Genomic DNA, 15,722 nt, shown 5'->3' with positions numbered 1-15,722 from the left:
GCTCAGATCAAGGCAATTGAAATTAATTAGTATCCCAAAATTCAAACTAACCAATTGGGGTGGGAGAAGTTTTCTGGTACATACAGCGCGGGCTTGGAACCGGCTGCCACTTGGTATAAAAGAAAGTCCAACACTGGCTCTATTCCGAAAGGCAGTGAAAACTTGGCTTTTTACGGCTGACTGTTAAGGGAGTTATGTTTCCATAGTTGAGGCCTGCTATATGTCCTAGCGCCAAGACGCCTTCGGGCAATCGCGCGCTGTATAAGTTGATAAATCAAATCAAAATCAAATCAAACTTTAAGGGAGTGAAAGTCTTCTTTACAAATTCCACATCCTTTATGGTAATAGAATCAGGCTTTAAAAAAAGGTCAGTCCGCCCCAGCTCTTCAAAACAGCCTCCCACATATTTTAACCAGGGGATACGTAACATATGATCAAGGCTTATATTTTTAATAACTAGGGCCAAATGTAGGTAGCCCAATACCGGTCGGTAACAGCCGAAATTCCCGAATTTCGGCTGTTAACGACCGGTATTGAGCATTTGAGATGTAGGGGCTAAATTTAAGGATTCGGTAATTTACCAAATCGGTAATTGAAGGAATCAGTAAATTACCGATTCCTTAAAATAATGTTTGGGTAAATTACCGAATCCTTAATGTAGGGAGCACTCAAGTGAGTGCATTTCTGAGTTAAGGATTCGGTATTTATCACCAACTAAAAGTTGGTGGCAAATATCAAAAACCTTTGAAAAAGCAAATTTGTGCTTTTCCAAAAGTGCCATGTGGCAGACATACATAACCTTAGGACATGTACGTGTGCCACATGTGCACCCATGCACTATTCAGGGGTGCAACAGGGTGTCAATGTGACATCCTTGTAAGTCTTCCCCCTATTACAGATACGGTAAATACCGAATCGGTAATAACCGAATGTTACCAATTCTGTAAAATTTACCGAATCAATACCTACATACCATTTACAGATTCTGAAATACCGAATCGGTAAAATTGGCCAAATAATCACATATGAATGGCAACCCCAGTTCTTCATTTACCACCAAACTTGATGTTCCACTGGGCACTCCGAGGAGACGTTTTAAAACTGAGTTTTCTGCCACCTGCAGAGCGTCAGTTGCTTTGTAGCCCCATATTTCGCGCCCATAGCTGGCAATAGCAAAACTTTTAGCCGGATATATTTTTACCATTGCCGCGATCGGGCGCTTACCCATCTTTGCGGCAAAGTTAAAAATTTCTGCATTCGCCCTCATAACCTCCCCCTTTTTTTCCTCTGAATAAGGGCCCCCCCTGTTCAAGCGGTAGTTTATTAAAACACCCAGATATGAACATTGAGGTTATAGGTACTTTCTCATTACCTACTTTAAACAGGTACTGTTTCGTCGGTCAAATCCCGACCTGCATAATATAAGCTTTAGAATGATCAATTGCGGGTCACGGGCATCCATAAAGCTCCGAAAGGTGTCAAGCAGGGTCTGGAGACCCCTTGCCGTCCTAGCAATGAGGACTGCATCGTCCGCATATAGCAGGACGGGCAAACCTCTTCGACCCACATAAGGGAAATCGACCCGTTTGTACCAAAGTGTTATCCAAGTCATTGATGTATAAATTAAATAAAAATGGGGCCAGGATGCATCCCTGCCGAACCCCCCCTCTCAATTTTAAAATCCCTAGATACGCGGAGATCCTGGGCATATCTGATGTTAGCCTTGATGTCTCTATGCAGATCCTCCAGGAAGTCAACCAAATTGTCCTCCACCCCCATGGCCCTCATGGATTGCCAGAGTTTCCCCAATTGGCAAAAGCAGAGGAAAGATCTAGGATGGCCATGTAGATCATTCCTTGGCGGGCAACGGAATACTTCCCCAGGATCATATATAAGTTGAGGCATTGGCCAAGGTGGCACGTCCAGGGCGAAACCCATATTGTATATCAGAGACTATTTCAATCTCTGCCGCCCAGGAGGATAATTTTTTCCAATATCACGCCACCCACGACCTTGACCACGGAATCAAGAAGGGAGATCGGTCTATAACATGGTGCTATTACGATCGCCCTTCTTATAAACTGGCACAAGGGATGAGGTGCCCCAGGAGTCTGGGCAACCGATCCTGGCTGCCGCATTAAGCACAGCCATCAGTACCGTAGCCCAAAAAGGGGGTTTGATTTAAAAAAGGATCAGGAGGGATGCCATCCAGGCCTGGCGCCTTATTACACGATAGCCCTGACATGCCCTTCTCCACCTCTTTCTGCTCAAACAATACTGGGGCGTTGGTGATAACCCGGACTTGGAGTTGTTGTTGATCCGTGGCACTTATAATTATAGATTTAAAATGGGACACCCATTGGTCCTCAGTTATATTAGCGCCTACTTCTCCATCCCTAGCCTTCTCGAATAAGGGTCGATTAATAATGCCCCAGAACCTTGCGCTGTTCCCTAAGGTACTTGGCTCCAGTAATTCTCTACAGGTTTCCTCCTTCAATTCGCCCTTGTGGGTGACCAAGGCCTGTTTATAATCGAGACGGCGGGCACAAATCAAAGCCAGATTTCTCAGGATAACTTTTAAAACTTCCTTTAGTTGTCTCGAAGCCTTGGAGCAGGATTGGTCAAACCATCTAGGGTCAGATACCACTGACCTATACACGGGAGTGCCCCTATCCTGGTGATAATGCCATTGAACACCCTCTGGATGGGAGCCGGGAGATACACAAGAAGCTATTTCGGTCGTACACCTCAGACAGACATCACTCCCCATCTTCGCAAGAAACCTCAAAACCTGGCTCTTCGACAGACCCCCCCTCCTTGATGGAATGGAACCTGCACCCCCCCCCCCCCCCAACCCTAGCACCTTGAGACCCTTACGGGTGAGTAGTTGCGCTTTAACAATCTCCTGATTGATTGAAGTGCATGACACTTGTACCTCGCCATAAAATGAGTCCGGAGATATCTGTGACCATTTTAGGCGACGCCTTCCATCCGTAGATCTTAACGTGCCTGGCTCTATCAACCTAGCTTGTATTGTCAACAACCTACCTCCCAAATGCAATCAGATAGTGTTATGGTCGCTAAATGCGCTATCCATGATTGTAAACCCACGAAAATTGGGCTGAAGGCGAGTTGAAATCAGGATGTGATCTATAAAGGAGCCATCACTTCGTCCTGTAATTGAAGGAACAGACTGTATGCTAAAGGGGGCAGAAAGAGACATTGATGGTAAAAAGTCAAATTTGTTGTACAATCCCCCTGAACAGAATGCTCAAAGTGAAATCCCCGCATCCTGGCACATCCCAGCTCTGCCATACATATAGTTTTAGGATTTCCACAGGGGTGAATATTAAAATCCCCCGCCACCATAAGATTATGTGCAACAGTACCGCAGGACTGCCTTATGAGGCAGCCAAGCTGGGCAATCTTGCACTCTCCATGGGCACTTGTTGCATTATAAAAATTAATAATGCCCATACTGTCATTCCCTCTCCTTAGGGCGATAGCTTGAAGGTCCTTATTAGCAGTTGGAGGCTGCTGAATCCTACAGGTCACAGTCAATGGTATAACAATTACCAAACCACCTATAGCTCTGCCACAGGCTGGCGGGAACGCAGGAACAAAAAAAGCTTTATATCCCTCCAAAAATAGGTTGCAGTTCACCAACCAGGTCTCCTTGAGATAAATCCCAGAGAATTGCCTGATGAACTGCACCCATAAGGGGTCCTGGAATTTACCAGCCATTTGTGCAATATTCCATGACAGGCCATTATATGCATCTACGCTAGAGATCAGCTTATGAAGTGCAACCGGTGAAAACACCCTCTGCTGGGGGCTAACCATCCCAAACAACTCCATAGCGCAGGGCACAACACTTTGTGTGGAAAGACGGGGGACCCCTGATGATTGAGTGCGTCTCCAACGGGCTCTAGGTTCTTTAGCAGTCAGTCGCACTCATCTAGCCTAGATAGAACTGAGAATCTATTGGTTAGCTCTAGCCTGGGAGTAGGCTGATGCCCAACTGTTCGAAACCGAGCCCCTTGGGATTGAGAATGTCTCCTCCCCTATTACCTTTGATGGTCTTTGGTTCCACCTGTCGCATGAGATACTTATGTTAGGGCGCCTTATATGATCAACCTTATAGAAAAAGCCCAGAGGGAGAACCTGGATACCAGAATCACTGAATATAGGATCAAGATAAGCATCCCGTAAGATTATATCCACGAGACAGGATCAATTAAAATTCACAATAATACAGTCACCCCCTCCGGGTTTCCTCGAGCACCCTATCCAACCCACACGACGCACCATGATGATAATACGCTCTACCATTGGACCACAGATGTGTTATTCAACAGCCAGTAACCTTATTTTTAAGTTGGGTAAAATCCTCATGAGACCCTTGTGAAAGTGGTGGGACGTTCCCCAAGATTATTACAAGGGGCGTGGATTGAGGTGGGAGATTGATGACCGCTAAATTCTAAGTGGAGTTTGTTGGTTGTCCCTGCGTTACTTCCGTTGATATTACTGATCTTAGGGAAGCCAAGCCCTGGGGATTAATGGATGGGACCCCCTTGGATACCAGTCTTTCTCTTGTATCATCAGCCAACCCCCCTAAATCTTGGGACGCCATATTTTTGCTGAGAGGCTGAGCTCTGCCAGAAAGCGGGGGGTCTAAAGCTAACCCGGGCAAGGATATAGTGCCTGGAGCTATATTGTCCCTAGTAGAGTCCACAATCACAGGCTGAGTAAGTTGATTGGATTGTGTAGACCTATTTTGTTCTACTAAGATTTTCTCTATTAAATGTAACCTATGCAAGATGGGGTTCAATTTGGCGTCCAGCAAACAACTCCTAATTGATTTAAATGCTTCCATCATAGCCAGATAAACTATATTTGAGGCTGGCGATACAGGTAGCATATTGTTAGAAGCAAGCTTGGTGGGTACATTAGTTTTAGTTTTTTTGGCTTGACTCCCTATTGACTTAGATTTTCTTTTTATACTCCCACTTGACCTTTGAACCACCCTTGGATGTTGTAAGGGACCAGCATTGCTGGGTGCTTCTGGGGACTTATATTTATTAATACCACCATTCCGTCATAGGGGAAGAGACACCACTCTCCCTGTTCTCAATAATAACAGCAGGAGAGAGCGGCCTGTGTGGCACCTCACAGGAGGTTCCTTGCAGAGGAGATGAAACTTCATTGGCCTGAGAATCGTTACCAGACCCAGGAGATAAGAATATACTCGGTGCTTCAGTGACTGACTCCATTGGAGGGTTAATAGGACCAGCCAGGAGAAGGAGTAGGCCATTAGAAGGCGATCTAGAGACACCTGTTCACTATTTCAATCTCCTCGTCTATAACCGATGCTGCTCTCATTAAGAAAGCATACATGGTTGAGACATTAGACCTAGTTGCAGCTTTGGTCCCTTCTTGACTTACTTGAGTTTTCCACCTCCCCATGGCAAAATAACGAAATAGACCCCAAATATTTGCGTAAAGTTCACAGCACCAAATACCCTAAAAGAACCAATGTTAGACAGCAGACCGTAACGGGACCCTGCGAATAACAACAAGAGTGTCAAAAGGTCCTGATTGAGTGATACTACACACACAATATGGTGCTATATCTGTGCACTTCTACGAACAGTCCAGCTAGGTGAAGACAAGGTCCCAGTCCAGCAATTCAATGTGCTCTGAAACTACAGATAAAACCCAAGAGGGCAGGGGGCCGGGTCCAGACTCCTCCTGCCCCTGACTGGCACAGATGGGCCCGCCCTTGGTCCGGGCGGCGTCCCACGCCATGCCGTAGAGGCAGCGCTTTATGAGCGGTCACCATGCCTCCCCCTCACTTGCGGCAGCTGTGGGCTTACTGGTGTTCCCTGGGGACTTGAGTCCTCGCCCAGGGTGTTAGGCAGAGCATCCCTCACGATCTTCCAGCAACAGTGGCAGGAAAGACAAATGATTCCCAGCAGGGGATTTAAAGCGGAATGTCAGCGGGTCCCAAATGAAAGGATAAAGAGAAGAGAAGCTCCGCGCCGCTGGGAGAGAGGCAGCACTTTATGCGCAATCACCACGCCTCCCTCGCACTTGCGGTAGCTGTTGGCTTACTGGTGCACCCTGGGGGCTTGAGTCGTCGCCCAGGGTGTTAGGCAGCGTGCCCCTCACGATCTTCCAGCAACAGTGGCAGCAAAGACAAATGATTCCCAGCAGGGGATTTAAAGCGCGATTTCAGGGGGTCCCAAATTAAAGGATAAAGAGAAGAGAAGCACAGAATTTGTCACTGACTTGGTTTTAAAACTATATAGTGTACAATGTTTGGAAAAAGTTTCTTCAAATATTTATCATTTGCACATAACCAAGTAAAGTGTTCTGATTTGTTTTCCTCCAATTTAAACTTACAAAACGTTTTCTTTCATGGTTTCTGATCTACTTGTACTATTCATATACAAGCTGTTCAAATGTTGTTTTGAAGAAAAAAATTGCTAAGATGACAAAAAGCATTAACTGTAAAAAGAGAAAGAAAAGTAAACAACATTTTCCAGGAACACATGAGCAACAATTAGTAAAAAGAAACTGACATTTGACCTCTTTCTTTGAGCAGTTGGCAAATGTATCAAGATAAAACAAGATTTAAAAGCATTTTAATTGCTCACTCACTTTCTGAAGGAACTGAACACATGTTTCTTCCAGCTGGAGTTTACTCCCAGCAGGGTCGAGTAAGTGCTAAAAATAGCTCAACCTGATCAAATTTCACTCGCAAATGCGAGAGGGCGAGTGGATTTTTCGAGGCATGCAGGTATGCAGGGGTGTCAGAAGCAGGTGTACAAAGCAGGGCTCTAAAAATCCACTCACTATGGCAGCCAGATTTAATCAGGAAGAGCTATTTTTAGGGCCTACTCGCCTATTCTGGCAAGCTGACCACAAGTGTTCTGCTTGCTCACAAGGTGAACGAGCAATACAAATGCCTTAACATATTGTTATCTTGTCACATTTGCAAGCCTTTCACAGACAGAGGTCAAAAGTCAGTTTATCTTCCTACTTTTACTTTTCTTTCTGTGACTGAAGTAAGAGGATTTTGTAAAGTGAACTGAGACAATCGCACTGCATATGAAATGAAAGGATGTAAGAATTCAGGTTTTTGCCAAACACTGAAACAGCAAACAAGTGAACTGTTCAGACGATTCAAATATATTTCATTAGTTAAAGACATTGTTTAATTCAGGGGTTAAAATAAAAAAACGTTTTTATAGTATCAAAACAAATCATAACACTTTATTTGGTGATGTCCAAATGTTAAATATTTTAGCTGAAACCCAATTTCCAAACATTGTTTATGTACAATATAGTTTCATCAGTAAAACTACATTTTAGTGGAAGGTTTGTGGTCAAAATGTGCTATCAGTAAATGGCAGTGCACTACCACATCTTGCTTTGGTAATATATTTATGAAAAGTGAGTTTTTAAATATGAACTGGGAAATATTCCTGCTCCTGCCCAGATGACCATGTCATTAGTGAACCAAGAGGCAAGCCAGGGATCATGTGTACTCTGTATGTGGGCTCGAATCGGATTATACATGGATCAAACATTTAGTCTAGTAAATAAAGAGTTTTTTGTGCAGCTTAAATAGTGAACATGCATATTTGAAGGTGCTCCCTCATGTGACAATGAAGAAAAAGGCGGCTCCATAAAACAAAAATATTTGCCTAGCATCAAACAATGAGACCAGTTCACGGGTCAAGTACATTGCAATTAGGTCGAGTAGACTATTCAGGTTACTAGACCTGCAGCTCTAGTAATATTTTTATGATTTTAAGCCCTGTGAGGGGCCGATAGCCAGCATAACCAAAGACCACGTAAATGATTTACATTAATCTTAAGCATATCCAAATTGGAAAAATATCCTTTATATCTAACATGGCGGGGGGACTGAAAAAAAGGAGTGTGGGCGAGGGGTGGGGGGGGGGGTTTGAGAGGATTAAAAATGGAGACGGGAAAATTGAGCTTCTGAGAGGTCACCTCAGCCTTCAGGATGTTTGTAGTGCTGTCACGCGCCACAAACAGCAAGAGGAAATTTAACATCTCTCCTGGCCACCTGCCTTTTACCAACACAGTGAGGCTGAGCAAGGTCAATAAAAGGAGGGGTTTCACAAAGTATTTTTTTTTTTTTTAAAGATTTTGCAGTAGATTTTGTTAAAAAACCAGCATTTTACACACGTCTCAAATTTTGGCAAATCCCGAAAAATATAAAAACTTGAGGGTTTGATTAAAAGGGCAGTTTAAAGCCAAATTCCCTTGAGCAGCTTTTGTTGTTTTCAAGCAAAGAAAAAGCTACAAATGCAAATACCAACATTTCCAACAAACAAATGTTAGGCAAGTACATACGATGGACACAGATACTGCTTCTTTTTCCCTTTTCCTTTTTTTGAAGACTTTTCTTTTGAATGTGCTTCTTCAATCCAGCAAAATAAAAGAAACAGGAAAGTTGCCAGTAGGAGCTTCATCTTTACTTTTCAATTTCAGGAGAACAACTTGCTCTACAATTTGAAAGAAAGATAAAATATGAGTTGTTGTTAATGTGCATGTGCCTCTGGAACTTATTCAATTGAAGGTACTAAGGCTATATGTGTATAACATTAAAACACTTGAATAAAACTCATTATGCCACTGTATTGCTTAGTTAATTTAAATAAATATAACGTACGTAATAATGAACTGAAAATAGCACTGTGTGCTAGGAAAATGCAACAGAAGCTCTAAATCAAAACAGAGAACTGAAAACATTAGATTCAAGCATAAAAAAGCATGCATCTTCAAACAGTAGTCTATTATTGAATAACGAAATCAAAAACCTGCCGCTTCACAGAGGCTTTGATGCCACAGGAGGACTTGGCTGAATCGGAGCGTACTGAGACAGCACAGAGTAAGAGACATAATGGGGATATTGCTATATGAGGAAATTCTACTTTAAATAGATAAAAATAACGGGATCATTACATCAGAAAGAACAAACGCGTGGAAAGCTGGAATCTCCGAGTTAACGGTCAAAGATTAGCTCACGTGATTCACAATGATTTAATATGCAGATGATGAAGCAGAAAAAAATCATGGACTTACATTTTTTGGATGTTGACAAGAGTGTATTTCTGTAAGCATGAGCACAGATACCCAAGGCTAGCTGGGCATGGAACTTCACAAGACATTCATTTCACAATGAGGGCACTGAACCCCATGTTAGTTATCCAAGAAACATAAAATGCTACATGCCTGAAAATATTGATGCAAGACTTCGAGCTGAACAGGTTACATCATAATATTTGTGATACTGATCTACCCTTTTAATGCAATGTTAAAATGCGTTCTTAATACAGGTGTACTAAGGGACACAATAATAAGAAACTTATGTCACTATACGGCTGAAACATTATCTACTGTAGTAGGTAGTTATAGTTAGGATCAAGTTTCCATAGGAAGAGTTTTTTGATTTGCCAATAACTTTACGACATTTTTAAAACTATTGAGGTGGTCATGTCAGCTGCTGCCGTGAAAATTTTGAACTGATCTGTCAAGCGGGCCGAGAAAAAGGGGGGTGTTAAATAGCTGTATCCTCCACCATTTATGAGGAAATGAAGACAGAAACGGCATACTTGTAGAAACGTTTATTCTGTGAGTTGCATCAGTCAAGTACAAGCCAAGAATACTGGTAACTGACGCTCTCCCCGCATATATCCCCCAGACTCCTTTCAAACCACAACATACCACACGGTTCCTCAGAATCATACCCGAAGCACTCCACACGCGGAAACCTTTTCAAACTCAAACATACTACGAGATATGTTGTTCCTTACGTGTTTTATCTTTGTTTCTTAACCACCATGGTACCAATTTCGTACTGGGCTTCCGCCCGCTCAGTAATTCAAAAGGTGACAATAAAGTAATTATTAATTAGGAGCAGTTCTATAATACAGCAACATAGATTGAAGAGCCTTATTCCAACACACACCACCTTTAACATCCAATTGAATTGCCTCCTTAACAACTCTATTGAATCTCTCAATTTGACCATTGGCGTCAGGATGAAATACAGCAATCCTCTTGTGAATGATACCACACCTTGTTAAATAATTAAATAATTTTCCATCTGCTTGCTAACGTTACGTTATCCGTAACTATCTCCTGAGGAATTCCTTCTCTTCAGAAAATTTCATCCCAAAAATGTATAATTGTGTCAGCAGTAACTTCCCTAACCTGCTTAATCTCCAGCCATTTTGTAAAATAATCCATGAGTACAATGCCAAATGCATATTGCTGTGGTCATATGCTAAGTGGACCAATTATATAAATCCCTAGTTTATTCCATGATGAAACTGGTAAAGCTACTGGTTGCGGATAAGTTGGCAATGCCTTAGCTGACTTATCACTATCAGCACATAGTCTGCAAAGTCTCACCTGATGCTCAACATAGGAGTCAAATCCTGTCCACCAGAAATTGTCTTTTAATCGTCGTCTAGTTATTGAAATACCAAAATGCCCTTCATGAGCAAAATCCACAAACATTTTCCTGAGACCAAAAGGTGGAACAAATTTGTCTTCCCATAAAATAATGCCATTCTCAATGGCCAATTCATCTTTAACTTTATGATAGCTCATTAAACTTCCAATGAGTTCTTTCTCTTCAGGCCAACCATTTAATATGAACTCCATCACTTCCTTGAGTTCTTGATCTTTATCCATTTCCTCATTCCACTTTTGCTCATGCACCACAGAATCCTTACCAAATACTAAATTCACATCACATACAACATGCGCTACTTCACACCCGTCGTTATCAAAATTGTCTGAATCCTTGCATGGAAGCGAAAGTCTTGACATACAGTCAGCATGAACATTAGATTTCCCAGGTACATACTCTAATGAATATTGGAAATTCTGTAATCTTAAAAAAAGTCTAGCTAACCTAGATGACAAGGTCCGGCCCCCACCAAGTGATAAAATGTGCACCAGAGGTTTGTGATCCGACTTCATGGTAAATTTTGTACCCCACAAAAATTGTCTAAAATGCTATGCACCCCAAACACATGCTAATAGTTCTTTTTCAATCACAGAATAGTGACATTCAGATTCCCTTGGTGTCCTTGAAGCATACACCACAATCCATTCCTTGCCCCATTCTTCTTGGATCAATACTGCCCCCAGACCACAATTGCTTGCATCTACCATTGCTATACAATGTTTACCAATAACAAATGATTTAAGACATGGAGCTTTGCTGATCATTTCTTTTATAGTAGTAAAGGTTGTTGTCATGGTATCAGTCCAATTAAACTTGGCATTTTTCTTAAGAAGATTCCTGAACGGTTCAATCACAGTTGCATAGTTTGGAATAAACTTAGCGTAGAATTCCACCAAACCTAAGAAAGCTACCAATTGTTCCTTGTTCTCAGGAATGGGGGGAATTGTTAATGTTCTCCAAATGTGATGCTTTAGGTTTTATGCCATTACCACTGATGCAGTGTCCTAAGTATTCAATTTGCATTTATCTACGCGAAGTGTCAAATCTTTGTCTGATAATGCGTTTAGCACTTCCTTCAAATTCTTGTCATGTCAATCATCATCTTTACCAAAAACCAGAATGTCATCTTGAAATGCTATCGCTCCTGAAAGACCACTCAATGTTTCTTTCATCAACCTTTGGAATACAGCTGCTGCACTGGCCAAGTCAAAAGGCATTCTGCAAAACCTATATAGTCCATCTGGTGTTATAAATGCAGTTAGGTCTCTTGACTCCTCATGAAGAACAACTTGATGATATGCACTAGCAAGATCTAAGCATGAAAATACCTGTGCATTAGCAAGTGTTGAAACCAACTCATGCAGATTGGGAAGAGGATGAGAATCCACACAAATGGCATTATTTAAACTGCGTAAGTCTATGCATAAGCGGAGGGCTTCCCCAGATTTAACCGAAATCACCACTGGTGAAACCCAAGGAGATGACTCAATAGATTCAAATATTTTTTTTCACACGTCATTAAGCATATTTTTTAGTTTAATCCTATAAGATAAGGGAACATTCCTAACTCTATGGCGGAATGGTAATGCATTGGCATGTACTTTTATTCGATGTTCAAAACCTTTGTATTGTCCCAATTTATCACTGAATAATGACGGGTATTGTTCTCTGATCTTAAAAACTAAAGGACACTTATCGTTCTTAGATGGAACAGAGTTGATTTGAGACATATTGACTAAATATACTGGCAGATCAGCATTAGGATCTAGTTTTATACACAATTTCTACTGATGTGGCCACCCCAATAGTGATTCACCCACTCTTGTAACATAAATCTTTCCACACGTGTTGCGTCCGTGAAAAGTTAGATCTGCTGTGAAATATCCAATGAGTTGTAATTTGTGACCAGTGTAACCACTAGGTGAGATATCAGGTTGTATGAGCTCCACATTAGGCCAATTAGACTGGACTAAGGTGGGAGGTAAAACCGTGTACCATGAAAATGAATCTACAAAAACTTTTGTTTGTTACTCATTAATATGAATGTAATATGATGGAAATGTCGTTGTACTTATCTCTTAGGTTACACATAGTATGGTATTAACGTCATAGTCACATTCGGCTCTTCATTTTCTTGGATAGTACCAACTCTTCTTTCCGCTGACCTACATACTCTTGAGAAATGACCTCTCTTTATTACACCTAGCACATACTTTCTCCACAGCAGGACATGACTTTGAGTTTCCAAAATGATAACTACTGCCACACCTAAAGCAATAAATACTATTCCATTTTGGATCTGGTTTTTGCCACTCAGGTCTTTGCCATCTATTTCTGTTTTATCATAACTAATTCCTTTGGTTTATGATTTTTTTTGCTCATCAGTATCCTTTGGCTTGTCATTTTCTTTGTTGACAATACGCACCTCAGATTTATCACATGACCTGATTTCCTCTACAAACTTTTCTGAATGTTCTATGGATTTTGCTATTTCAATAGCTGCATTCAAAGACATATCAGAAGTAGTCCTCAATCTTTGTTGTATCTTTTTGTTGTTAGTACGCATGAGAATCTGATCTCTTAAAACCTGGTCATAGTTGATATGTTAAAAATCACAGGTAACTGCTAGAGCTCTTAACGCAGAAACATAATGGTCAATAGATTAATCACTATTTTGCTTCCTTGAATAGAATTTAAATCTTTCCATAACCATATTAATATTTTTTCCATATCTAATAGATAGTTTAGAAGCAATTTCATAAACATCCAAATCACTTGTAGTGCTTAAAGGTGGCAAACTTTTATATTCTTTAAGGGCTATTCCTCCTAGACAATGCTTAAGTAAAGCTAACTTCCTATCTGGTTCACATTCTTCACCTTCAGAACATCAACGTAAGCAAGAAACATTGCTTCCCAAATATCCCACTCAATTTGTGGATTTCCTGGTAAAGTTAAAAAGGATGGAGGAGGTTGAATTCCAGACATACTTAATTAATCCCGATTTATGCCAATTGGAAAATTTCGCAAATATAAATTTGCAGTCAGATAGTCAAAATCGCCCTTAAAATTAATTGTGTGCGTGTCACAGATGAAATCAATTGAGTTTGCCTTCATAAATATGTGACACGCAATGTATGTGTGTGCGTATCACAATAGAATACTCACAAGCAGGTCTGCGATTTTCATGTATTAGGTAATCCTTTTTGTTAAGATACGTGATCTCTTAAAATGAATATAGATGTAGGTTCTCTTTAATATTAATCGCAACTGTTTACATTGTCTTTCTGCCTATCTCTTGCAGCCTTGTTGCTCTGAAAATTATTTGCATATCAGAAGGCTACAGTTTTTCGACTTTCTACATATTGGGTATTTATTGTGTTGTTTTTTGGCCCAAAGATATAGGTATTGATATGAGGGCTGCTTTCTTTTTTCTAATTCTCAGTTTTTGATTCGCAGCCTCATGTCCTGATAACTTCTTATATATCGGAAGGCTTTTATTGCTGTTTAAATACAATAGGTAATCATGCTGGCATAATCTGAAAGTAGATTATCTTTTGCTAACCTTGACTAGATCTTAGTTTTATATGCTATGTATATGTGTGGTTATTTAGGGGCACATTATGTTCTGGCTATATAGTCATGAGCTATTTGCATCTTAACATAGGCCGTTCTTCCATTTGTTCCAACTACGTTTATCACTTTGGATCCATAGAATCATGCTTAAAGTTGTGCTATAGACTCCAGAAGGCACCACTTGTCGTCTGAATATATTGGACAATTACTTTAAAAAGACTATGGAGTTTACATTGACTGTGTAGGTTTATGATGTATTCCCATTGACTTCATGGGCCTCTGATATATGGTTATTCACGATATTTTCATTATTTAGAAATTCACAAAAGACGTTCACTCGTGACAAGCGACATTTCCTCCATCAAATATAAGACGGCGCCTTTCTTATCTGTTAGTGCCTTGACTGTTTTATCAACGTTGTGAAAATCAACAGCTCGCCATAAGATGTTAGGAAGAGTCGACTATTAAACTAGTGTAAGTATTATATGAACCTTTGGGAATAGACCAGTTTTGAATACATTAAAGCCCGTTTAATTAATGGGGGCTTCTTGACATCAAAATACTTTATCTTTCTCACAGATAATTCAATTACTAATCCATGTGAAAAGGGTTTTTTAGCACCATTTTATCAAATTATCGAAAGTTTTCTGTGTAAGTATTATAATAAGCCTTACTATATCCTAGATAGATTCTTAATCAATGCTGTTAATGCACTCTTATTGACCGTGGTCATTTCATTATGGCTATATATCACGGATTCACCGCGGCTCTTCTGTGCCGATTGTTGTGGAGGGCAGGTGTGGTCGACATCTTCTCCGAAGTCCCGGCACCCCGCCCGACCGTAGGCTGCAGTCTAGCAGGGGGAGGGGCTTGGTCTTCAAATAGATCAGTTGCCTGGGTGGCCAGGCGATAGTTCTGGGCGGTGGCAGCGCCTGGAGCTTTGCTTAGTGGCGAGCAGATTGCGAGGGACTCTCCTCTGCTTTTCTAAACCCAGTGCTGTGTTGCTACACTTTTAAAGAACGCTGCGTTTTAATTGTGATTTTACCTGTATCTTGATTGCATTTTTATTCACTTGCTTAGACGCCTCCTGCCCAGTTCCACCGCGGCTCTTCTGTGCCGATTGTTGTGGAGGGCAGGTGTAGTCGACATCTTCTCCGAAGTCCCGGCACCTCGCACAACCGTAGGCTGCGGTCTAGCAGGGGGGAGGGGCTTGGTATTCAAATAGCAATGCTTTTAGGGACGCGCAGTGGTCGAGCGCAGCGGGCGCGCCGACTGTGCGCCGAAGGAGCGCCAAAGGAGGGCCCGTCTGTGCCCGTCCGTGTCCCAGACGTGCTCTGTGCTAGGCCCCCTGTCTGTACTACCCGGAATCAAGGGCCTGCTTGGCTAAGGTACTCCCGGGATGAGCTTTTTGCTTTTAATGTTCTCAGGTGTGACGAAGAAGCCCCCTGGAGAGTAGCAGACAGTCTATCCCGCTTGTGCTTGGCATGTAACTTTCACTTCTGCCCCACGCTTAGCTGCTCTGAGCAAGTCAGCGCGGACCCTATATTGATTAGAGCAGGGCTAATTAACCCCAGGTCTATGGTGAAGCATGCTGCCGATGTTTTTGAAATATTGGCGGAGGACCAACTTG

At 41.6% G+C, this 15,722-nt stretch overlaps 1 protein-coding gene across 2 annotated transcripts in view; it reads right to left on the bottom strand.

The window, feature by feature from the left end:
* GLRB (glycine receptor beta) overlaps nt 1-15,722 on the bottom strand; it is a 202,013-nt gene that overhangs the window by 162,954 nt on the left and 23,337 nt on the right. For both annotated transcript variants that reach the window (XM_086962344.1, XM_086962345.1), the window contains exon 2: nt 8,392-8,543. In XM_086962344.1, coding sequence (XP_086818470.1) covers nt 8,392-8,510 — 119 coding nt within the window. In that variant the 5' untranslated portion in view covers nt 8,511-8,543. The remainder of the gene's footprint in view (nt 1-8,391; nt 8,544-15,722) is intronic.

The sequence above is a fragment of the Lissotriton vulgaris genome, chromosome 3_1 (genome assembly GCF_964263255.1).
Source record: "Lissotriton vulgaris chromosome 3_1, aLisVul1.2, whole genome shotgun sequence".
Lineage (NCBI taxonomy): Eukaryota > Metazoa > Chordata > Amphibia > Caudata > Salamandridae > Lissotriton > Lissotriton vulgaris.
The sequence above is the reverse complement of the archived record's forward strand: the minus strand, read 5'-3'. Positions and strand labels throughout refer to the sequence as shown.